The 27,612-nt window shown below is 35.5% G+C and overlaps 3 protein-coding genes across 3 annotated transcripts; 2 read left to right on the top strand and 1 right to left on the bottom strand.

The window, feature by feature from the left end:
- Window positions 1-11,527: 11,527 nt before the first annotated feature.
- LOC122597555 lies at window positions 11,528-12,419 on the top strand. Its single transcript, XM_043770134.1, has 2 exons — window positions 11,528-11,723; window positions 12,046-12,419. The coding sequence occupies exons 1-2, from the start codon at window positions 11,528-11,530 to the stop codon at window positions 12,417-12,419; spliced, it is 570 nt and encodes a 189-aa protein (XP_043626069.1).
- Window positions 12,420-16,561: 4,142 nt separating this feature from the next.
- Window positions 16,562-17,386, top strand: LOC122597554 (protein ALP1-like). Its single transcript, XM_043770133.1, has one exon. The coding sequence runs from the start codon at window positions 16,562-16,564 to the stop codon at window positions 17,384-17,386; it is 825 nt and encodes a 274-aa protein (XP_043626068.1).
- Window positions 17,387-23,602: 6,216 nt separating this feature from the next.
- On the bottom strand, window positions 23,603-26,617 carry LOC122595338 (leucine-rich repeat extensin-like protein 4). Its single transcript, XM_043767683.1, has one exon. The coding sequence runs from the start codon at window positions 26,289-26,291 to the stop codon at window positions 23,976-23,978; it is 2,316 nt and encodes a 771-aa protein (XP_043623618.1). The 5' UTR covers window positions 26,292-26,617; the 3' UTR covers window positions 23,603-23,975.
- Window positions 26,618-27,612: the final 995 nt, after the last annotated feature.

Genomic DNA, 27,612 nt, shown 5'->3' with positions numbered 1-27,612 from the left:
TTCAGTCATCATAATTTTGATGTGTTATTTATTTTTGTAACCATATAAAATATATTTTAAAACAATTGATATATTTTCATTTAGAATTGGTTGATACGTTGAATATGGTATTTAAAATTTGATAAATTTACTATACGCTTATTCGTTTATTAATACTATATACCTGTTACTTCATTATTTATTGTTTGGTAAAGATTCTTAGTTATTTATCTAGATGCTAATTGTTTTTATATTTTCAATTTTTTTAATTTAAAAAATAATGTACAAATCCCGCATATTACGCGGGTAATAAGCTAGTATATTTTAAAACAATTGATATAAAATATATAAATAATTTTCATTTTAAACGAATTTTTCAATAATATAACTTTCATCAAATATTATATAATACAAAAAAAATATTTGTAGTCAAAGTCGAGACAAAAAACTTTGAAAATCAATAATGGACAACTAAAATAAGACAGAAAGAGTAGATACTAACTATTACAATCTACAAAGTAAAATAATCAACTAAATAAAATAAAATCCCCACATTAGCACAAATGATTTAAACATCCGATAACTAAATCTATATTTATTTCCTTTAGATTCGTTATTCATGAAATTTGGATTTTAACATATGTAGCTATTTTATATCTCTATAAATTAATTAAAAATATTCAAATCAAAAGAATAAAAACTCAAAATCAAAAGATACGAAGTATGCTTTAAATGGTTAGCAGATCAAATAATATCCATGATCTTTTGAACTTTGGTCGTATATTTAATATTTAATATTTATATTATTATTTCAATATAAGATAAATATTGTAAAAAAGTATGGAGATGACACATAAGATTAAATCCTATGTGGCAATGTTATAAGCTTGTTTTGAGTTGTAGATACTTTGGAATCATTCGGTTAACTACAGTTTTAATAATTATATATATATATCCGATAACTTAATTAATTTGTTATGTAACTAACTTGTGTAATAATCTACATATATATTACTTAACTAGCGTTGTACCCGCATGATGCGGCAGGGAATAAGAAAAAAACGCCGGTGGTTTGATGGTGGTTTGTGGGGCGGCGGCGGGGATGGTGGTTTGTGGGCTGGCGGTGATGAAAAAGGAAAAAAAAAAAGCCGCCGCCGGTGGATGGTGTTTTGATGGTGGTTTTTGGGGTGGTGGTGGATGGTGTTTATGGGGATAGCGTACATAGAAGGTGGATTGCGGCAGTGGATGGTGGTATTTGGGGCGATGGTGGATGGTGTTTATGGGGGGAGAAAATCAAAGAAGGGGGGGAGGGAGAGAAAATCAGAAATTTGATGAATGTATGTGTGTGTAATGAGCGTGATGGAGAAAAAATAAGGTAGTGTAAATTAGGAGGGCATAAAAGACATTTTAAAGGTAGAAGTGTTAAAAGGGAGGTGAGATAGTTTGTTTATTAAAGGAGTATAGATATAAAAAGAAATTATATCAAGTTGTAAAAGGGGAGTGACCTAGTATTTTGAGCTTAATTTCTAAAATTTAAAATATTGTAAACATTCTCAGGAGCATACATATATGACCACAGAAGTTAACTTGTAAAAATTCTGGACTATAATCCACAATAATCATTTTGAAATTAGTCGAATTCTTATGTTAACCAAAATAAAAGTTGATCATATCATTCCTAGCTACTTATTCTTCTTCTCTGGACCGTCATGACTCACGAGAGATTCAGTGAAATCAATTCAATTTACTTGTTTGATTCGGAGTAGTAGTGGGTTTTTTTTTATTGTTTCTTTTGAACCTTAGTTAACAACCAAGCAAAACTATCTATATTTTTTAACTTTAATTTACATATATCAATATTATGCATTTTTAAATATTTATAGATATTTAAAAATAAGTAAATGATACCAGGTGAGGCCTAGAGGAGGGTAAACCTGAAATTTGAACATGACATATATATATTCAAAAAGGACATAAAATTTTGAATTTTTTAAATATATATATATATATATATATGTATGTATGTATGTATATATATATATATATATATAACAAAAAGGGTAAATGGGTGGGAATTTTTTGATCTCATGTACCATTTTGGTACTCAGAGCGCACACCGCTTATATATATATATTATATGTATATGTATGATGAGCGATAGTTATATAGACTTTTATCACACTAGCTTTGGTCAATTTATAGTCATTTGAGTGAACTTATGATATTTAATGGCATGTATATGTGATTTCAGGTTCATTTCTCGTGGCATGAAGAAAAACGTCAAGAAATGTTGATGAAGGATTTAAGGAAGATAAATGATGGTTCGATGAAGGATCGGGTCAAGATACAAGACTTAAGACGAAGAAACTTGTGTCGACATGAAGCATAGGACCACGTGTTAGTATTTTGGGCATAACTTCTTCATACGGACTTCGTTTCCGACGAGTAAGTTATCCACATAAAGGCTAGAAAAAGATCTACAACTTTTGTGTTGAACCTGAAGCCTCCAACGCCGCTCACAAAGTCGGTTTAGCTAGGGTTTATCCGAAAACCTTTAAATACCCCTCTAAAACCATAGGGCCGCATAACACTATTATTCCAGACGACTTTAGGGCTGTTCCAAGGGTATTTTCTCCAGATCTAAGCCGTCGTAACACCGCCACATCACCCTGGAGATAAGAGATCATTTATGTACCGCAGTATCATCAATCTAATCTCTATTTCACTTTCGGTACATTATGTTTTCATACATCATTGATCGTGATTGTTATTTTACTATGAGTAGCTAGATATTTTATTATCTATTAGATGAAGTGACATGATTATGTGACGGTTGTGTTTATTATAGTGACTGCAACTAGTGTTTTATCGTGATCTTAATGTATTGAATTCTTATTAATTATTATTGTCTTGCTGATTGTATGATTATGCTTTTAATGGTATTAGATGCAGATAATATGATCTTGATTGTTTGGTAAACGATTGCTTAATTCATGGTATGATAAAATACAAGATAATATTAATAGGAATCAACGTGTTAATAGTTTGGTAAACTAGTAGACAGAATTACTACTGTCTTAATCTATGCAACCCGAAACATGTTATGGATCTGATTTGAAGTAGATGATGCCTTTAGTTATTACTGTTTACAACCAACTCTTTCAGATTAATTATTCGGATTTATTAACTTGCTTTCAAAACAAACTGACATTGGGTCATTAAACCAACCCCCTAGCAAATCTTAGTATTACTTAATCTTACTTAGTTATTATACATATTTCCTGCGAACGAACCTGGTCTTACCTAATAGCTATATTACAAACGAACGGATCCACTGTCCGTGAGTATGTGTTTAGTTTGGTGTTTCCTTGATTTTATAAATTAAAAACTTGACCGCTTTTAATTATATACAAACGACACTTCAATGTATAATATGTATAAATAAATATGTACTAAAAATCATTTAACTAGTTCATATTATGATGTTATCATGTATATAGTCTATTATTATAACGTTAGTTGTCAAATATTTGATTTCGTTAGAAAGTATAGGCATTTTTTTGGACTCAGTCTGGGCATTTTAGTTCTTAAGGTCGCTACCGAATGATACAAGAGCAATAATTATTTTCTGGAAACTCATTAGACTTATATTTAGGGGTAGATTTATAATTAAATTATATATAAATGGTACATTTGGTACTAAAATAGATGAGTGCTTTTAATTAATAAAGAGTTAATGCTCAAAAAAATAAAATAATGAGTGATATAGAAAAAATCAAGAAAAGAAGGAAAAGTGGTGGTTTGTGTTTGGGGCCTATGGTTAAGTGTGGAAGGATGACACAACTTCATGCGTTGAAGTCTTAATGATGAGTGGGAAATAAATCGTGCTTGCTTATACAACACACCGCGTGCCTCGTTTTTACGTACTCTATTAATGATAATCACCAACATTTATTCTTGTATACGGACGTACCCGTGTAATGCGAAATCGATGACATTAGTTGCAATGTGGTGGCGTCGACGGATGGTGAAAACGTATGCGTCAAGTGGTGTAAGTAATTAATACAAAGATATTTAATTTTTAGGAATAGTGAATATTTTTAAAAGATTACTAGTATGGTGCCCGCGCAAATGCGGCGAAGGTGACGACAATGTGGTGGTGACGGGTGACAGTGAGTGGATGACGGTGATGACAAATAGTGTAGGCTATTAGGTTAGTGTAGTTATTTTAAGACTTGAGGGACTGATGGTGTAATTTATTTCATTAAGGGTATCTTAGGTATATTAGTGGAGATAATTAAATTAGTGAATAAAATAAAGAAGATGGGTAAGAAAAGAGTAAGGGTATTATAGTCATATTGGATAGAGTAATTTCAATATTTCCATAAATAAAGGGGACTATTCTTTTTATATATAGGTATAAATGAAATGATTGTGTAAGTTAATTAATTTAGGGTGAAATGTTAATTTCACATATTCCAATATTCTAAACTTTTCAACATATGAACATTTATATCTAACTGATTTACTTTCTCGCCTATTGCTGGATCATTTGGAGAACTTGAAATGATCTCATTTTCTCTAATAAGCCCCCATCCCTTCGCTTTGCAACAAGATAAATACAAACCCTTACCTTTCAATATCTCTCTAATAGAACAATGTTACACGATATTAATTGGCACCGATGGTGTAGATTCAATTTTGAATTTTTCGTTTAGCTACGCTTTTATTGTTATGCTTGTAATTTGTTTTCCTAACCAACTGGGTTGGATCAGTGGTTGGAGCTCATGCCTCTGGAAACAGAGGTCATGAGTTCGATCCTCATGTCCAACAAGGCTGGATGTCCTTTTCTACCTATGGTAGAACCTGAAAGCAGTCTCTCTACCTTTGGTAGGGGTAAGGCTGTCTACATATCAACCTCCCCCATACACCGTCGAAGACGGTATTGGGACCCAAAACCCGTGAAAAACGACATTGGGAGTTACTTTTACTTGTAATTTGTTTTCCCTTAACTCTTTTGTATTTGTAAACTAGCTTCTCGCTAGTTTTTTTTTAATGGTAACACAGTTGAATGTTAAAAAAATTAAAAAAATTTACTGAACGGGTTTTGATGGTCAACCAGTTTTATGACGTATCGATACTATATTATATAAAAAATAAAATAACATTTTATTTTTGAAAGTGTCGAAAAATATACAATATTTTCACCTAGCACCCCTTAAAGTGACTTCATATACATTATTAATCATTTATCTTTTGAAATATCTACATTAATCTTTTACATTAAATACTTTTACATCAACTATATACACCAAAAGACGCCGCTTTCAACACTAACAGTCCCCCCCCCACCACACCATCGCCGCCACGACCATCGCCGCATTGCACGGATACCGTGGTAGTATAAAAGATATAAATTAACATATAAGTATATAACATAATACTAGAATCAAGGAGACATCGAAGATGAGATTTGAACTTCTTACATTTACCTTTTGTTACGAATTCACAACCACTAGAATATCATTTTAGGAATTCAACTTCTTATACAGTATATCATATTAATTCATATGGTGTGCTGAACCATTTGTCAAAAATCAACATCAATACAAAAGGAACAAAAAAAACTAAGATATTGATGTCCATGTATAAATATAATTTTTTCCAACGTCAAAAAATTCGTAATACAAGTAAAATTTGCAAATTGCATTGTGTAAGATGTGGTGTACGATTATACAATTTGGGTTGTAACTCTTACTAATAATATGTGGATGCCCTTTTCGTAAAAAGATTTAAAATTTTCTGGTCCATGGATAATGATTCTGATTTTGGTCAATTCCACTATACATCCAATTTGTTGAGATTCCAATTCCCTTCCATTCTACCATTCATATTTGGTCACGAACAAAAAAATGTGATATATCATAAATAAAGAAAAAATAAAAACAGGAAACAATATAACTAACTGAAAATTACGTGTCAGAACCGAACTACTTAACTGTAGATAGATTAGATGGAAAAATATGACCAGAAAAAAAAATTAAAAAAAGCCAACAGGTGTGTGATTGTTATGAAATATTATTATGGTCATTTATATTTTATCAAAGATATTTTTATGTTGATATATTTATATCGTTTTAAGATTTGTTTTTTCCCAGTTATAAAAGATATATCATAAATTATACTGTATGTGGGTATATCTTTTTAACATACATATGTGGTCACTTTTAATATGGTTAGGAATGATTGCTTATAAGAAAATAGTGTCGAGAAAGAACGATATTTGTAATTATAAACATACCATGATTTATGTTTCAAAAAGATCATGGTATGTTTGAGAAAAGTTTATTTGTTTTTTAAGTTTAAACTTAAAATTCATTTTTGTTATTAAGCATGTACATCAGTAATTAGCAATATCAAGTAGATTAAAGTAGTGGTGCTTATGATTATCTCGAATTAACCCTTTATCTTTACTTTAGTGAGAACCCCGCTTTATAATATTTACCACAGGCTTTATTGGTGCCCAATGTCAAAAAGCACCACCATCCCTTTTTCTTTTTGTCATATGTCCAAGACTCCAAACTCCCAATTCACAAACAGGGTAAATTATTAGAAAAAGCATCATGTAATTTTGTTTATTGTTCGGGTAACATTTAACTATAAGTTATCAATCAAATTTACACTCTCCGTCTCACTTAAAAAAATAAATGTTTAACCGACACTTCAATCTTTAAATGTCAAACAACTAGATTATCTAACATATCGTTTTAGTGATAACAGTTGAGCGTGAAAGATAAAATGCTATATTTGTGATGTCGGGAATTAAAGTAATGTTCAAGGCTAATAATTTAAGATCCGAAAACGGTCGTAATGATGATAAACACCTATATATGAACTTATAAGACACTCATTTTCAACAATGCTATTCATTAATCCATAATAATTCCGTATATATGTAATAGTTTTTTTTATAAATTCACTTCAACTACTTTTTCCAAATTTTTCTATCAATGTATGAGGACTTGTTACGATATCATATTTATAACATGGCGTGATTGATTAAAGTTATTGTTACATATATAGTTACATGGAGGAGAATATGAAGAAAGAAAAACAAAAAGCTAGCCAAAACACTGGTCACTGGACTGCTATAATTGTGCTAGTGGGCCCTAGTTTTGTCCTAAACTAAAGGTATCAAGCCCAAGTGAGGAGCCCGGGAAGCAGTCCTTCTCAAGATGACTGGGCCGAGCAGGCTGACACGACTGTTAGGCGACCGAGTAGCTCTTTTTTTGGTTTTTCCCCTCTTTATTTACTCCCTGCAACCAAACTTGTTTATAGGCATGTCAACATATCGTTTGACTAAATGTTTGTGTATGCTCAATTTAGCCACCCCCACTTTTTACAGTGTAACGCCAGAGAAAAATTATACAACTTATTTTTTTAAGTGACCTTCCATTGAAAACCAAGGAATATTCCCGTTCATCGGTATTCCAGTCTTTATGTGCTTGCAATTTACACGTGCCTTGCAGATCAAAGAAAGGGAAAAAAAAAACGAAGTCGCATGTTGCATTTTCATGATATACCTTAACCCGCCGGCTCATCACGTACGCGACATCATTGACGACTTCCTATCTTCATTTTTCACCACTTTCACACATCTTCGACTAATACAGAATTATTATAAATAAACGAGACGGGGTGCCCGCGCGATGCAGCGGTGATGGTGGTAACGACAAAGGTGTGGCTGCGGCAATTGTGACGATGATGTGCGGCGGTAAGGGTTAATATGATTATTTAAGGATTGGAGAATCTATGTTGTAGTTTATTTTATTAAGGGTATTATAGGTATATAGGTAAAGATGTTTAAATTAGTGAATAAATAAAAACGGTAATATGGTCATTTCAGGTTCTTAATTACTTAAAGGGGAATGGCAGTTTGCTTTATACAGTAGTATAGATAGAAAAAAAGATGTCATGAAAATGCAACATGAAGACACTGGAATAACTTGCATCGCATTATATTATTATGAACAAATAACATATAGGAATGATCCATATACTTACTATTCATATTCAAAAACCTAATTAATTAAAGCAAAGAGAATATCAAATAAATCGATTCAAATATTCCATATTCTTATCATCGTCTCACCGCCCCCTCCCCAACCTAAGATACGTTGTGAAGGACCATGTTATATCGATAAAAGAGAACATATTCACATGCCTCTTGTAAGGCAGATCGAACGAGCCACTATGGTTTACGGTTTGCCAACTCAAACGTGTGATTTAAAAGCGATGTATATGGGAAGGTACGTATGTTTCCAATATGTCTCTTTAGCATATATATAAAAGGAGACAGTGACTTAGAATAACATCCTACATCGTTTGATTCTAACCTCTTAGAAAATTAGAAGTCACACTTTTAATATCGTTAATTTAATTCTTGTCACCATAGTAACCAGATATTAAGTTTTATTTATATAAAACCCCATATATACACATATACTTTTTATATGTCAATACTTGTCATGTTAAAAATGGACAAGAGAGTAGACACTCGATCTCCTAGCTAGTCCAGCTAGCTAGCATTTGTTCGGTATTGTTGACTACTGCTATGTATATGTATACTAGATTACTAGTGATCCTAAGCTTTAGTAGTAGTATGATCCTCATATCTATATCTATACTATCTATATAAACAAACTATCCCTCTAAAATTTAACACTCTACCTTTAAAATCTCTAATTTACCCTTTTAATCTATACTACCATCAAAACTTTATCCCTGAAATTTCAAAAATACCTTTAAAAAAAACCTTACGCTTGTCCCTTTCCTGAAGTTGCTCACATGGTATATCAAAAGAACACACATGCGTTACTGATTTTAATAATCGATCAAAATAATTACGCTCACCCTAAAACAACAACGGCGGTTTGCACTTTCTACCGGACTAAGAAACACTTGAGTTGAATCTCATACATTCATGTAATAACACGTTAACGCTATTTAACCAATGTTTTATTCTTATTCCTCGTCGCATCGCGCGGGTACAAGGCTAGTATATTACAATTAGAATATATCTTCTGAAATGAATGTTATAAGTAATGTAATTAATTATGATTGAATTGTCTTTTAAGTATGTTTATTTCAAGGTAATTAGTCTGCTTTTCATAAGGACAACCAAACCAATTATCAGAGAACATGCACATTAAGAACTCGAGGAAAAGATAGTTGCAAGTGCCATGGTATAAGTATAATTTATACATATGAAGGTTTCTTTTTAGAACTGACATAGGTTGATAAACATTGATTTGACAGTTGTGAGTACAACGTATACATTCAAAGTGTGAAAAATTCCTTAATGTGAAGTTTTATTTGCAGTCACGTACCTTCATCACTATATGCTTTTTTAAGACTAATCGGAGTGAGGGAACTCTTGCCCTGACACCGCGCCGGAGGACGCAAACCGCAAAAAACAGAGTGAGTGGTAAATATATGCCGCCTACTTTCATTGCTTCTCCCCAAAAAAAGAGCCGTTACTCATTTTTATACTTCTATCTTCCATCTTTTCTCTCTATATTTTATTAACCCTTATAAATATGACACACTTATTCCTCATTTTTATACTCCTATCTTCCATCTTTTTTCTCTATATTTTACAAAATCTTTCATTTTTTATCTCTATATTCAAATGGCTTGGACTTGGTCCGAAGAAATGAGCTTAACGAAAACTTGCATCGAGGTGTCAGACGACCCGTTGTGTGGTAATTACGAAAGGGAACATACGTGTTGCTCGAGAGTAACCCGTCTATTCCTAGTTATGAAAATCAATCATCGAAGTGATCGAACTATCGAAATGAAAACGCAGTGACCTACTGACCTCTAAATGACACTGCATGCGCGCAAATATTCACACATTCGATTTGATGTTAAACCGTTTGAACCAAGTTCACAATGATGAGGCGGGTGAACACGATGAAATCGTTGGAAAAACTTTGGCTGAGTACACCAAGGCATGTGGTAACACTTTTCATCACGTGGAAGATTGGTAGTTGGTACGAAGCAGTCCGAAGTTTAAACAAGTTTAATCGTTTAGTTGCATAGGCGGAGCCAGGATTTCACGTTGAGGGGAGTTCAACCGTATTTCTTTCCCAATTGTTTCATACAATATAATGTAAAAGACATAATCATTTAATAAAATTTAGTAAAATAGAATGTTATTGCGATTGTTTACTTTTATAGACCAAATGTAAAAATTTACTTAGAACCGACATAACTAGAAATTATACATTTATAGATTGGGAGTGGTTTGCTTAAAAAAACATGTATATTAGTTGGCTATGAGCTAGTCTTGCAATGAAAAACATGAATGGTTGGCGGGGGCTAAGCACCACCAGTCCCCCTACTAGCTTCACCCTTGTCTAGTTGTAATGTGTAATCTTTTGGAATAATTGTTTAGTTGTATTGTATAATGTTTGGACTAATTAAAAAAATTATGTGTTTTTATATAAATTAGTAATGTAAAAGTAAATAAAAATAAAAATAAATTGAAAGATGCCCCAAGGGAGTCAAAAAGGAATGTCTGACTTCAAGAAAAAGGAAGGAACAGGAAAGCCACATGCCAGAAGTCGGCCCAATATGAGGTGCCCCAATGCCCCCTCACTCCTCATAGTCTAAGTCAAATACTTACACATATCCACATACATTTGCAATTGGTTCATAAGCCGCTTTGACTAAAAAGTAACTCCCAATGCCGTCTTCCACGGGTTTTTGGGTCCTAATACCGTCTTCGACGGTGTATGGGGGAGGTTGATATATAGACAGCCTTACGACCCCTACCAAAGGTAGAGAGGCTGCTTCCAAAGGACCTCCAGCCTTGCTGGGCATGAGGATCGAACCCATGACCTCTGTTTCCAGAGGCATGAGCTTCAACCACTGATCCAACCCAATATTAGTTTGTTTACCATAAGTCCATAAGGCTTAGGGAGTTGGCATCACCCGCGTGGAAGGTGAGTGGACGGCCCGACCACGCGTTAAACACCGCCACCGACGAATTTCCACCCACTCGTGGTGTGTTTTGCGTCGAACTTCCATTCTTTAAATACTATCCCACCTTCTTCCATTTCAAATCACACATACACATTTCAAACAAAAACACACATCAACACATATATCAAACATCAAAACAAACTCATTTTCACAAATGGCTAAACGATTTGGAAAAACGGTTTTACTAGATGAACCCGTTTGAATGGTCCGACGATAGTAGTTTGGAAATATTTGCGGACGCGATCGAAGACGATGGTGAAAGTTCTACGGCAAGGTCAAGGCTTAAAGTTGTTAACCGCAACCGTTGGGAAGCTGGAGAAAGATTGTTTCGCGACTACTTTTCTGATGAACCGAAATTAGATGATGATTTTTTCGAGGATAGGTATCGTATGCCTAAACGTTTATTCTTAAAGATTGTTCATGATCTTGAGTCGTGATACAAGTATTTTCAGGAAGGTTACGATGGTAGGATGAAAAAGAGTTTTACCGCGATACAAAAATGTACATCCGCCATCAGGCAGCTTGCAACCGATATGATGAGTACTTGGAGATGGCTCAAAGAACATCACGCGAATGTCTCCAGGTTTTTTGTGACGCCATGGTAGAGACATATGAGCAAGAATATCTGCGTAGACCAACAACGCATGATATTTTGCGATTATACGAAGCACATGAGGAGAGACATCACATTCCCGGTATGTTGGGCAGCCTAGATTGTACACATTTCTTATGGAAAATGTGTCCAGTTGAGTTGAGGGGCCAGTATAAAAGGGGTGATCATTAATACCCCACGATTATGATGGAGGCGACGACTTCTCACGATTTGTGGATATGGCACGCTTTTTTTGGTCCTCCTGGTTCACTGAACGATATCAACGTTCTGCAGCAGTCTCCATTGTTCCTCCTCGAGCGCATGGGCACGGCGCCTAACTGCCCATTCAGTGTGAAATCACACGTACCGACGTGGCTATTATCTAGTGGATGACATATATCTGACATGGTCTACTTTTGTTAAAGCGTACAAGTATCCAACCGATCCGAAAGAGAAAAAGTTTAAGCGGTTACAGGAGTCAGCTCGAAAGGATGTTGAACGTGCCTTCGGTGTTCTGAAGCAGAAATGGGGTATCCTTTGTCGACCGTTTCGACAAAGGTCGGTGAAAGCAATAAGGAACCTCGTCTATACGTGTGTCATAATGCACAACATGATTATTCAGGACGACGGTCGCGCTATCAGTCCGGTTCATATTGAAGATCCTCGGGTCCAACCTAACAGTCAACATGATCGTTTACAAGAGATACGGGACGAGGAGACACATTTTCGGCTCCGAAATGATCTTACGGAGCATATTGCGACTCAAGAGTTACCATATCTCGACGTCACTAAAGACTAGATTTATTTATATGTTGTTTTTTTTAATGTTTGTATGTGTTTTAGTTTTATTATCTAGTTTTTATTATGTTTTTAGTTATGTTTATGTAATGGTTTATGTTTAATGAAATTTTAATTTTAAAAATAAAAATAAATTTGTAGTGAGTGGTGGCAATGCCAACAAATTTGGGTGAGTGGTGGATTTGAGGTGGCGTAATGTGATTGGTTAAAATTGAGTGGTGAGTGAGTGGTGGGTGGTGGTGATGCCTTCACCCTTAGGGGGTTGGCAACGGTAGCATTATAGGCGAGTGGTCACTGCGGCACCACGACGGAACACCGCCGCCAACACCCGACCACGCGTGGCGGGGTGAAAACGAGTGGTCACACCACGCGGTTCACCACTCCATTTTTGTTCCTTGTTTCTCGTGCAACGGCTAGTTAACGGCTAGCTTTGTATTTTTTTTAACACTTTATTACTTATATATACATACAACTTACAACACAAAACACACACTACAACTACAAATCAAACACACCACATTCACTTTTTCTATCAAAAAACACACTACAATTCAAACATACACACACTAAAAAAAATGCAAAAACATATTGGTTCCACCACAATCATCGACGAACAGTTAGAATGGTCCGACGATAGTAGTTTAGAGGTGTTTGTGATGTGACTAATTTATACCCATTATCCACATCGTTATTGGCCATTTTAATATATGTTTTTAGTCGTTTTTGTATGCATTTGGCGCGTTTATGGTGTTTGTTAGTGTTTACAGGCTCTAAACAGGTTACGCGTCCATTTGGAACATTTTCGGGTGATTATTGGCCAGGAAGTACGTTATATTGATGAGAGTTGATTTGAGTGGACGAGACGGCAGAGCTTAGCAAGTAATCGTGACCGAAATAAGTTGGTTCTATACAAGCTCTTGACTGCGCCGTAGTGGGGATGCACTAGCCCACTGCGCCGCAGTCCTGATCCACAGAAATTAATGAACAAAACCCCACTGCGCCGCAGTGGGGATGGCTAGGAGTTGACTGCGCCGCAGTCAAGTGAAGAAGAAAAGAGGTCGTGGATTCATACTGCGCCGCAGTGGTGGTCACACAAGCTATGCGCCGCAGTCACCCTCAAGTCAAAGTTAAGACCACCCCACTGCGCCGCAGTGAGGGAAGGCAAAACCACACTGCGCCGCAGTGGGTGCACGGGAGAACAAACCCTGCCTTGTTTCTGCATCAGATTTTGGAGGGGTATAAATAGAAAACCCTAGGTCGAATTTCAAGTATCAAAAATCTTTCTAGGAGCTGTTCTACAAGGGTTCTTCATCCTCCAATCATTTCTTAGGCGGATTCGTTGGAGATTGATGTGCGTTTTTTTTTATTATTATTAAACTATCTAAGTTTTAAATTTATAATTCAAGGTTTTACCTAATCTATCTTAAAACGCAACTAAGAGCAGTGTACTCTGTCTAGTAGGAATATAGTCTAGGTAAGTCCAGGTTTGTTCGCAGGGAACTTAAACTAAGGAAATTAAAATACTTAAGTTAAGATTACAGTTTTCTTTGGGGGGTCTCCTAGTTAACTAATTGCATATGAAATTAAAGACAATAATAAATGTAAAACTGACATTCGTTTGATTTTGATTGACATGCTTAAAAGTGGTTATAGTTGAAGTTGTTGAACGACTCTTTTCACATTCAGATTCTCGTTAGATTCACTTGAATTATTTAGCCTGACTGCCTTTCGACTGGTCAGACACTTCAATGAGTTCCTGTTAAGGTCACTCACTGAGCTCTAAAAACTGAGCCTGTAATTATGACTGAAATCTTTTATGTAAGTCTTTGTTCTTGTTAAAGTTAAAAGACATTGATTACCCTAACCACCTTGATGAGGTATCCGTTCGCCAGATCAGCTAGATTAACCTAATTAAACACATACTCGTTTGAACCAATTATTAATTCTCAATCAAATGTCCAGTTATAGATCAAATGGTTACACTGATTAAAGACGATCAATGTTTCACAAACAGATTAAAATGACCCTGGAGCCACGGATCCAATTCAACTCGACCAAATCAATAAAAATCAGTTTGTATATGAAAACTAACAACAATTCAGATTCAAATAAATATGGATCAACGATTTAGCATAGAATCTGTTCAACAATCAACCATAATCAACAATCAAGTCATGTTTACATCACGTCCAAACGAATGTCTAGTAGCTTAGCTACTCATAATCTGAGTAGCCATGAACAATCTGATATAATAAAATAACATAGAAATCTAGAGATAACGGAAAGAAAGAAAGAATGTAGAACCGGGTGATTATAAATCACAAGGTTGGATTCCCAAGCGTCTGATGATGTTAGATCTGCTCCGTAGTGCTTAAGAGGTCCAAATTCTCGATCCTTAGCCGTCACTTTCGACCTATGTGCTCTGCTTCCGTTTTTAGGGTTTATAATGGGGTATTTATAGGCAAAATACGAAAAACCCTAATTCTGGCCGACCTAGTCCAGCGACGCTGGTTGTGTAATCTGAAGGGACGAGCGATGTTGGTGACTTAGGAGCGACGCTCGTGAGTTGCCTGAAGGGGACCAGCGGCGCTGGTTGCTCCAGTTCGCACGCGTTTCCTTATTTTAGCTCTTATTCTTCATACATGCATCTCCCGAACTTCATCCATAATCTTCCTAAGCTCATTTCTACTCTCTCGATCAGTCATCTCTCAAATCAAACCTGTTCACAAACCTAATTCCATTAAGTACCTTAAAGTGCATACTAATGATTCATTTATACCTCAAAATCATGACAAACAAATGGGGAAAAAGTCACAAATAAATCACTCATCAAAGATTCACGGGCACCCATCTAGATCGTATCTACTTATTGTCTTGCATTTTATTTTCTTCAAACAATTGGTACATCATGTTTCTCTTCTATTTTATTCATTATTGTGAATTGATCATGAGTGACTAACTGTTTAATCATCCACCTTGATGAAACTAGACGGATAATGTGATTGCAATATTTTTAATTCAATAGGGTTTATTTAATTATTGTTGTTCTGTGATCTTGATGATATTAATTCTTTTCATTAATTAATTTCGATATTGGTTGCATATGATCCTTCGTTGGTGGTACCAGTTGAATATGTATGTGATTTTAAAACGGTTACTTGTCTATAAGTAATTATCACTAGTTCATGGTATGGTAGTGAATATCGTTTTAAGAAAAGATTAATGTTGTCAACGTGATTGATATCGGTTGGTGGTACCACGTTATTGTCACGTAGGTTCAATTGATGATTTGATAGTCAATAAAACTGATTGTTAGAAGAATTGTCTCGGTTTTGGTGGTACCGGCTTGGGTAATTCGACTAGTAGTTAGGTGATTCGATAATTTATTCACGGTTGGTGGTACCACGTGAGTAGCTTAACCTTGTCACGACTATCTTTAAATCCTAGAGAATTTGTTCTTAGTTAAATGCAATCACATTTGAAGTCGAGGGAAGTCAAGGTGGATGACTTTTAATTATAATGTCTGAACTGTTCTTTTAAATTTATGCAATCATTTTGCAAACCCATTTATTTAATTGTCAAAAGGAATTTCGAAGCAACACCCGTTTTCCAAACTACTTTATAAGCAACTAATCATTTCTCAATCACTGAGAACGAACTCAGACTTGCCTCTTGACTATATTACAAATGATCGGGTTTACTGCCCGTGAGTGCGTAGTAGTGAGTTTTTGGGTAGTTTTAGTTTATAAATTTAAAGCTCGATTTTGCACATCAGTTTGGGAACAACATTGAGTCCGAAGAAGCCGAAAGTTCCACGGCGCGTTCACGGGCGAAACGTAAAGTCGTGAACCGTAACCGTTGGACTGCTTTAGAAAGGTTACACCACGACTACTTTTGTGAAGAACCAAAATACGACAATGATTTTTTTGAAGATAGGTATCGTATGCCTAAAAGACTTTTTCTAAAGATCGTGCATGATCTTGAGTCAAGATACGCGTATTTTCAGGACTCGTATAATGCCCGGTTGGCCAAGAGTTTTACACCGATACAGAAGTGCACATCTGCCATCCGGCAACTTACAACCGGTAATCCTCTTGATGAGTACGACGAGTATTTAGAGATGGCCGGGAGAACATCACGTGAATGTCTTCAAATTTTTGTGACGCTATCGTTGACACTTACAAGACCGAATATTTGCGTAAACCAACAACACATGATCTTCATCGTTTGTTTGAAGCACACGAAGAAAGGCATCACTTGCCTGGAATGATCGGTAGTCTAGATTGTACACATCTTGTTTGGAAGATGTGTCCAATGGAGTGGAGGGGTCAATACAAAAGGGGTGATCATGAATACCCCACTATTATGTTGGAAGCAACGGCGTCTCAGGATTTATGGATATGGCACGCCTTTTTTGGTCCTCCGGGTGCTCTAAACGACATCAATGTGCTGCAACAATCTCCCTTGTTCCTCCCGGAGCGTATGGGCACTGCTCCTTACGTTCCATTCAGTGTAAATGGGCGTACTTATAGACGTGGCTACTATCTAGTCGATGGCATATATCTTACATGGTCTACGTTTGTTAAAGCGTACAAATACCCGACATACGAGAAAGAAAAAATGTTCAAAACGGCACAAGAGGCGGCTCGCAAAGATATTGAACGGGCATTTAGTGTTCTCAAAGGAAAATGGCATATCATTGATCGACCGTTTCGACAACGGTCACTAGGAACAATTAGGAACTTGGTGTATGCGTGTGTGATTCTGCACAACATGATCATTCAGGATAGTGGTCGTGCGATTTACCCAGTTCATATAAGAGATCCAGTTGTTCGCCCAAGTAGTCATCGGGACGCCTTACCGGAGATACAGGACGAGGAGACACATTTCCGTCTCCGGTATGATCTGACAGAGCATCTAGCCGGTCTAAACTTACCACACCTCCAGCCTAACGATGATGAGGAATAATCGTATTTCTATTATTTATGTTATATCTTTTAAGTATTTTTAGTATGTTGTTTTTTTATTTGTTTTAATTCCAAGAATTATTTATGTAATGTTTAAGTATTTGAATAGTATGTTATTTTTTTATTTGTTTTAATTTCAAGAATTATTTATGTAATGTTTAAGTATTTGAGTATTTTTAGTTTAATGAAATTTGATGTTTAAATAGAATGAAAATTGTAATATGAGTGGTGAAGTGAGTGGTCGGATGTCAATGAAATTTGGATGAGTGGTGAGTGAGTGGTGGAGTTGAGGTGACATGCTGTGATTGGTTAGAAGTGAGTGGTGAGAAAAAGGATAAAAGGTGGGTTGCCAACCCTCTTATAACCTAACCGCATGTGTTGACATATCAATCAAAAGGTAGTGGCTTCAAATCTTAAAAAAGACAATTGCGTTGGATAAAAAAAGGTGTGTTGTTTTCTAAAAATACAAGGTTGGGGCAATTTAATTCCATTATTTATTGCTATTTAAGTAGAAGATGACAAGAAGTAAATACAAACAAATGGATGTAGATGAAGTAATTAGGTGATGATGATGACTTTTCTATGAAATAACTTCCCTGGAAGTTATGCATTTATGTTTTACAATAAAGTTTTTTAAATTTATACATGTTGACAATCCAATATTTTAGCTATTAAATTACTTTAACCTATTTTATGTCAAGAAATTCACTTTAATAATTGGTCTCATGTATATTGTAATATATCAGCCAATAATATAATGTCGTAAACTTTTGCTCACCCTTAAGATTGTTAAATTTTAGATTTGGGTAGGATTTTCTGTATTTTGAACATAGAGGAAGCAAACATCAAACTTAGTTCAGCCCAAGTTTAGATCCGATATATATGCTTATTGTAGTATCAGAACTTTCAAGCCCAATATAGTTTCAAAATCAAATGTGTCCCATTTTAACCTTTGTATCAGTTAATCAGTATACTACTACACTTTTGGCTATCAGCTAGTATACCACACACTATATTTCACATCAACCATACCCCATAAATTTTTTCAATCAGTGAGCTTCTTCACATTATCCAAATCCAAACTAAAAATAAACAAAGATAAGAGTCATTGAAAACTCATCGATTTGAAAGCATGTAATTAAGCATGCTAGAACCTTAACTAAAAAACTTATATTTAGAGAGTTTAGGTAGAACATATTATTATTTTTTATTTTTGTTTTATATTAACAAACTTAATCGTCACTTCTAAACAGAAAGCAGCATCTTAACTAACTTTGCATAAATGTCCTCTAAAGAAATTTATTAAGGTTCTAAAAACTTGCCGGCCTTTGTTCTAGCACTTAGATGTTGTAATTGTACCAAATTCTATATTAGTATTGCTTAATGACCTATGTATTCAATATATTCAAATAATTTTGAAACTTTACCCGTAAATGTGTTTGTTAATATGCTAACATTTTTTTTTATAAATTAAGAACGTGTACAGTTAGATAAATCAAATGGAAGGTAGATTATAGTACTCATAGAGATTTGGTTAGTGCAAATGTGCAATAGAAAGATGTGTTTGAGTATTAAATCAAGTGGGTGATCACTTAATAGATATGACCTACTAAGACTCTCTCACTTGCCCATTTATATAAATGGTGGTTGTACCAATGCTTCATAAACCACTCGATAAAAATTATTAGTGCTTACATTAAATTTAATATTTAGTAGCCCATGTGAGTTTGATATATATCAACAAGGGTCCATTTAATAAACACTAATTTTATTTCTTATGAAAGTTATACTTCTTAATTATAATAATAAAATAAAATAATAACCTTTCAAAGAATAACATTAATAACAATTCTACCATGGAACGTCTTTGATGATGCCAATTATTAGTAATTTCTTAGCTATATACATGCAATTGAAATTAATGTTCACAATGAAAGGGTTACTTAATTATTCCAATAATAATTTAGTGAGTTATATTTTTATCGCACATATATAACTTACGGTTAGAGACATTTCCAAAAGAACATACAAGATGTGATTTTAATGGGAAGTGACAAACTTGTATCGGTTACAAATGAGCGGAAGCACTCCCTCCCAACTAGTTACATGAAAATAGTGTAAATCCGACTTTGTGTATCGTTAAGACTAATTAAGACTACAAGACATAATTTTGAAATCAAAAAAGTCAAACGTAGAGTAATGCATAAGTAAAAATGATATGAAAATGCACTAATAGTTTTATGAAAGTTAGACTATGCCATCATCATATTGACATTTATAAACCAACAATGAAAGAAAAGGAAAAGAGAAGATAACAATGAATGAATGAAATGTACTTTTATTTAGACATTATAAAAATAAGAAAAGGCAATTGCATGCTTCATGACATATAATTATACAATGACCCACGAAATCTCATGAAGCTAGAAATCAATAAAGAAAAATAAAATAAAATTGTGATTGTGTATAAGAAAAATTGAGGTTTCGACTTACATTTATAAATTATACTCATAGATATACAAGAGAGATATCTTTTTGTTAAATACAAAAGCGTAAGATGGGTCATTAACGCTTGTGAACCCTTATCTTGTTTTGTGTAAAATAAACGGTATGATTAATTAACTTATTGGAAATGATAATGGATAAAAGAAATATATAGGAGCTTTCGTACTTTTGTTATTACTCGCTTTTCTTTTTGGATTCTATATAACTAGAGTAGAGAAAAAAACAAAAGATAATGAGACATTCAAATGTCAACAAACATGGGCTTTGCATATTATTTTTTGCAACATTACACACAAAGAGGTGTTTCTGTGACTTGTGCGAAAATGTATGATTCTGTAAAGTAGTTAGTTTTAACTAACCACAAAATAAGATATATGTTTCAAAACTTAGTCACAAAGTTAATGTTCACAGACACATAATGATATAAAGGGCCAAAAATGGCTAAGTAATTGAGTTTTTTTTTTTTTTTAATTAAGAGATAAAATACTCTCTTCCCTAAAAAAAGAGAAAGTAATACATTTTTCTCTCAAAAAAATTATGTTCAATTGAATTATTAATTTGTTCGAATTAAGAATACATGCTTGTATATATAGACTTTTATTACAGTAGTAACCATGTAGTAATCTATGTGTATCAGATAGAGGACATGAAACCACTAAACCCTATTAGCCATGGGTGTTTACACTTCCCATTATGTGGGCCCCTGGTGGGTTTTCTCCTAAGGTTGTGGGTTCGAGCCTCAGCTGACATAATTCTTGGGTTTCCCATCTAGGAATTTTCCACAAAGAGGGGGGCTAAGAGACTGCAGCTTATGCTCAGCATCTCGCGAGGTCCAACGATAATTGGTTATAATTGTTTCCAGTCACGTCTGAGTCGAAATACACCTTTAAAAAAAAAAAATAGAGGACATGACATCGTAATTCGTATATCACGATTCAAATTTCTTCATGATCTTTTTTGAATGAATTCAGTTGTATATATACGCATTTAGTTTTCACGATAAATTAAACAAAATTATTTGCCTTTAATCATTAAACTCATAAATAAACTATAAAGATGGGAGCTAGACATTAATTCTTAAAAAGGCTTGTATGTGAGTGAGTAATAATTACTATGAGTACTTTATCTAAATTCATTTAGTCAGGGTATGGGGTATCAAGATTGGAAACAATACATATGCGTAAGTCATCCATTTCCATGAATGCTTTTCGATCTCTATTGTTGAAGATTGGAGTATGAAGTCGGAAGCATAACTTATGCTTAGGAAAGAAGACCCATTCACCTTGGTACCTATTCCTAAGCAAATGATGGTGGATTTTTGGCCCATCATATGTACTACTTCTCAATGTTAGAGCTTATTTTGTAACAACGTTTTGTTTTATTTCTTGGACAAATTAACTTGATATTTAGTTTCAAGTTAGCTAAATATATATCAACTATAAGTTAAGTTTAGTGTAGTTTGGTAAAAGTTGAATCATAAAAGGTATGAAGCAAAGACAACTCACTAATGTTGATATTCATCCACGATGTTATAGTTTGCCAATGTCAATATTAGATGGTAGGTATATGATGCTTTTTCAAAAAAAATTAGCTATATAATTTGTTTTGTTAATAACTTAATATACATAAGAATCTCATATATTGTCTCGAATAGAAATTGAACCCGGATGACTAAAATGTTAATGGTTTAACTAAATCAGTTAAAATAACATTATTTTGATTCCAAGTTACCATATTATAGTCCGTGTGTGGAAAATGTTGAATACTTGAGCATCAGGTATTGGAACTCCAACTCTGGACGAGGCAGAACATTATCTTAATGTCACATTAACTTTCACCGCATCATTTTTCACCGATTTATGATGTTTATGGGTACGTAAGATGTGTTGACACAATGGTGTGTTAAATTTGAAGTTATCACTCTAATTTTCAAAAATAAGAAGAAAGGCACATAATGTTGATACTCACATAGTCACGTGTATTTAAAGGACTCCCAACAAATTAAGAAACCCACCAAGTGAATAATTGATGGGCACAAACTCACTAGAGTTTGACATTTTGGGTGGTGCCAACTGTGGGTTTCTTTACATCAACATTATCATTCAAATAAATGAAGGGTGCTTATTCAAGGAAGAGTTTAAGGGCAAGTTTAGTTATCCATTGAGAGGTTATCTAGCTTTTTTAGGCCAAAAAGGACCACATGCAATAAATTAGTACCATGTGGGATGTGATCATGGTTATGGTTATGGCGAACGTTGATGCATTAGCCATGTTTCAAGTGCGCAAAGACGATGCCCGGTCTTGGCATATGAAAGGAGGTGGTCAAGTCAGGGTTGCCTACTTACGTGCTGATGTAAACAACGATAGGCTTTACAAGGGACAACACCACGATTTCATAGTTGTTGGGATGTGAATAATGCTTGATGTTTTTTGATATTTTCTTGTCCATTTGTTTCATTAGACATTTTGTTAATTTTTTGAACAACCAAAATAGACATCAGGTTATTGACAGGCTTCAGAGCTCGCAACTTTTAATCCAAAAATACTCGATTAGTAGTTGTGTGTCAAGCCTATTTAAGGTTTTAGAAACTAAGGGCCTCTTGACACAATAGTCATTGTCAAAGTTGCCATTCATTTCAGTTCAATTATACAATTGATACATAATATCTTAAAATTAGCCTATGTAACATCAATGAAACTATATATACTCGTAATTCATAATAAATCTGAATACCCTTTGGGAGAAGTAAAAACAATATGGCAAATTAACCACCATATTCAATTCCAATGAAGTAAAAAAACAATCGTGAAGCAACAATTATATATGCATTACCAGGATCCCTAAAAATAACTTGATCACAGTAAACTACATGGTTTAACAATTTGTATGAATATTTCAACTTTCACTTGTCAAATGAATTCAACCACACAAAAAAGTACAGATCTGGCATAGAATCCACATACAAAAATCTCAGTCTAAACTTAAACAAAAATCAATTCGACAACGTTTAGTCCATATCAAGACTTGATACATACATTTGTCTATCCTATAAACTTAAACCCGCAACCTGTAAGTTATTTGTATACCTCGATACCCTGGAGCTAAAATCGCGATGATTTAAACGCATATCATGCAAGTTAACATAGCTTACAACAATACCACTAGCCGAAACACCCAATATACAGCTATTACGAACTAGTTGGGTATTTAAAACTTTAGCTACCGGCATTATATCACAAATAATTTGAGGAATGTGGTTCTATAGGGTGGCAGGTCTTTGTCAAAATTTCCACCAATCTTTACGTATATTATATATATAAATTTCTCAATAAAGACCAAAAAGTATGATCCAATGAAAGTTGACCTTAGTTCACATGAATCACTTGAAAAATCCCACAAATCAACAATCAATCAAGCTGGACATTAAAGTTAGTTGTTCCCAATTCAAACTTCAAGATATCTTAAAACCATCAATCAGATTCAAACTTGAATAGTAATTTGAAGATGATCATAAGTCAACACTAATGTATATGAAGAAAGAATTTAAACAAATAAATATGATTTGAAAGCCCAAAAAATCATGAAAACTACTAATAATACATGATGTAACAATGTTGATCATGACTCATGAAAATGATGATGATTATACTATAAAATGTTATAAAAAAAAAATTAAAAAAAAGTATGATAATAACAAGAAGAAGAAGAAACTGATGATGGATGATAATCTCTATACATATGATAAAACTTGTCTGCAACCTACAAATTATCCCTGACAATTTTTTATTTTCACAAATCGAATTTTATCCCATAACAATTTCGAATAAATATTGGGGGAATGAAAGAATCTTCCACCTCCACCTCTTTACCTATGCTGCTGCTTCTCGTTCGTCACAAGGATGATCATCAATCAAGATATATATATATATATATATTTATATGTAAAAATACCCGCAAAAATCTTATAACTTCTTTATGTTTGTCATCACTATACGGTGATGAAAAATTCAACAATTTGTATAGACTCTAATTGCAGGGTGTGTTTGTTTGAGCACGAGAATTATGGGAAAATTCTATTAAAGAATCAATAGAAAGGGGGTGGTGGAGGGGAAGCATACGATACACTAATTACTGGAGGTAGTGGGCCTTCATATGCAGGTGCTGGTGGTGGAGGGCTTTCGTATACTATTGGTGGTGGTGATGGATTATGGTGGACTGGTGGTGGTGGTGAATTATGGTGGACTGGAGGTGGTGGGAGGGTAGGTGAGGGAGGGGGCGGAGAGTATTCAATGCAAGGAGGTGGTGGTGGCGGTGGGGGTTCTATACAAAGAGGTGGTAATGGTGGTGGAGGTGAATGGGTTGGAGGCGGCGGCGAGTGGTGTACTGGTGGTGGAGGTGATGAATAGATGTATTTTGGTGGTGGTGGAGGTGATGAATAGATGTATTTTGGTGGGGGAGGTGGTGAGTGTGGCGGTGGAGGCGGTGAGTGAGGTGGGGGTGGTGAATGAGGGGGTGATGGCGGTGGTGGTGAATTATAGTAATAAGGTTGTGGCGGCGGTGGGGACATAGCGGGTGGTGGAGGTGGAGACGAAGTTGGTGGTGGTGGAGGTGGTGGTCTTACACAATAAGGAATTGGTGGTGGTGACATAACCGGCGGTGGAGGGGGAGGAGGCGGTGGTGGTGGTGACATAACAGGTGGTGGCGGAGGTGGGGGTGATGGTGGAGGCGGTGAAGGTGGAGGAGGTGGGGGCGAATATACAGGTGGTGGTGGTGAGGGTGGAGGCGGTGGAGGAGGCGGTGGGGGCGAATATACAGGTGGTGGTGGTGAGGGTGGAGGCGGTGGGGGCGAATATACAGGTGGTGGTGGTGAGGGTGGAGGAGGCGGTGGGGGAGGTGGAGGCGAATATACAGGTGGTGGTGGAGGAGGTGGTGGTGGGGGCGAGTATACAGGTGGTGGAGGTGACGGTGGGGGCGGAGGGGGAGAGTAAACTGGAGGTGGGGGAGATGGTGGAGGCGGTGGAGGCGAATAAACAGGAGGAGGTGGTGGCGGTGGAGATGGGGGTGGTGGCGAAGGAAACGGTGGTGTATAAACAGGTGGTGGAGGCGAAGATGGTATCACAACAGGTGGCGAAGGGGTAACAATAGGCGGTGAAGGCACGGGGACAGGCGGTGGAGGTGGAGGGATTGATGGAACAAACGGAGCACACCTAAATGCACTACAATGTATCTTCTTGGAAGCCATAAGCTTACACTGATTAGGCGACCGCTGAGCCGGCCTAGAAGGCAAGCAATTCCGTCGATCATCAAACGCACTTAAACTCAAACAAACCGGCGGTTCACCAGTGAAGAAATTATCCGAAAACGTGAAGTTCTCCAACCGCGGCAACTTGCAAATACTTTCGGGTATAGTCCCCGTCAAGTAGTTATGGGCCACATTCAGCTGTTCCACACTAACCATGCCCGAAATACTCTCTGGCAACGGACCCATGAGCTCATTAAAACTAACATCAAACACCGTTACATTATTCAACATCCCAATTTCATCCGGAACACACGACCTTAACCCATTATTCATCATAATTATCTCATTCAAAGTGTCGGACATGTTCCCAATACTCGCTGGCAAACACCCATGAAACCGGTTATTCGCCAACACTATAACAGAAACCGGTGAATTGCCGAAATTATCCGGTAACTCGAACCTAAACCTGTTATGATTAATAAAAATAGCATCCAAATCTTTATCAAATAACTCCTTAGGCACACTCCCTTCAAACTCATTAAACCGCAGATCTAAAAACTTTAATTTGGGTAACTTTAACACAACATGAGGAAATTTACCAGCAAACCGGTTGTTACTGATATCAAGCTCAAACAATATCTTCAGTTTTTTAAACTTTTTCGGAATAGTGCCACAAAACCGGTTGGAATTGATATGAAACAAAGCCAGATCGGTTAACAAGCCTAATTCTTCAGGCAAATAACCGGCAATGTCACCATGATTAAGGTCGATACCGGCCACGGTTCTTTCGGACCGGTTATCAGGAGCCGGGGCGCAAAACACCCCGGTATAGCTACAAACATCAGATCCGACCCAATCTGTAGTCAGATTGTTCGGATCTGAGAGGATAGCTTGCTTCCATGCTTGTAAAGCAATGTAAGCATTTCTAATCCTGAGGTTTTCAAAAACCAAACTAGGATCTACTGTAACATTTTCTCCCCGGTCACCAAACTCGTCTAGATAATACAAAAGCTGTCGTCGTTGGAGTGCTTCATTGTCGGTCAACCCACCAGAAACACTCACATCATTAATATCGGAAACACACGAGACAAGACCACCAAATGAAAACACTGCTAGCACCACAACTACTAAAAATACAGATAAGATGCTCTTCTTCATTTCAACAGCAAATTAGACATCTATCTGATGATACATGAATTATATAATGATAATAATTAGTAAAATGTTTCGATAAACTTTGTATATAACAAAAAAAAAAAAGGGAGAAGAAGAAATGAGGATGATGGATTAAAGTGTTTTTGAAAATGTGGGTGTGGGTGTGGATGGAATGAGGGGGGTTTTGAGATTGTGAACTGTGAAGGAAGGGATTTTTCTAGGGATTTTGGAGGAGCGTGTGAAAGTGATGAGAGAGAAGACAGCTAAATCACAGCTCGAAACCCACCAGATACTCTCTCACTAGCCAAAAGAGAAAAATAAATAGTAGTATTAGACTTGATCTTTATGTAATAAATATAGGATAAATATAGGGAGAGAGAAAGAGAAATTGTAAATTTATTTACTACAGTATTGAATTGAACGACGGAGGCCGGCAGGATTACCGGCTTAGACTTGGCCCAGCCGGTTTGAATATTTTTCAAGACTTTTAACATGTTATTCCCCTCAACTTTAGTTATGTTTTCTTTCATAACTAGTTACATTCTTGGCCTTTCTTTTTGGTCCCCCGTTCTGTTTCCTATCCCGTACGTTGGCATCTTGTATATGAATCCTAGTGGTCGACCAAAGAAAATGTTTCAAATATTAAGCTACTCATGTTTGAGTTCAACAATCGTTTTTAAATCTCCAGTTTTCATCTAGTTATATATTCTAAAAAGATAAATATTTCGATAATTTCTATTTTTCTATCAAGAACACTTCTTTTGGATCTCAAACGAGACACCAATTATGCTTTACGAATCATAGATATACAAAGGAACGGGATACGCATTGTGCTAGTATCAACTAGGTTTTACATGATACTTATTACATTCCTTATCCTTTATGAAGTCAAAGAATTGCATTTGTTCCAAGAAAACTGTTTATAAAGTTCCAAGTTTTGCAAAGGAGTACAAGTATGAGGATATGGTCTACAAATGTCCTATAATCTCAATTTTTCTATTTGTGTGCCTTTTTTTTTTCTTTTACATATTTTTCTAACCGTTTTCATCTTTAACGAGGAGAAAACACGGAATAGTTATGTCGTTATGTAAGAAAAATCGGCGTACTTCCTAGTTAGCTCAAGTGGTTGAGCACTTGGGTTCAAAACATGAGAAGTACATAGGAAGTTTTTTTATGAAGGTTTGGCTCGGGTATACTCAGGTTCAAGTCTGAGGAGACAGGGTTTACCCCTATTGATCGTCGTGCCTTCATGCGGGTTAGTAAGGGGTTTCCCCCCACCCCCCATCGGGTATTTAAAATAGACATTTCTACTTCGAAGGAGCTT

Source organism: Erigeron canadensis, chromosome 4, assembly GCF_010389155.1.
Source record: "Erigeron canadensis isolate Cc75 chromosome 4, C_canadensis_v1, whole genome shotgun sequence".
Taxonomy (NCBI): domain Eukaryota; kingdom Viridiplantae; phylum Streptophyta; class Magnoliopsida; order Asterales; family Asteraceae; genus Erigeron; species Erigeron canadensis.
The sequence above is the reverse complement of the archived record's forward strand: the minus strand, read 5'-3'. Positions and strand labels throughout refer to the sequence as shown.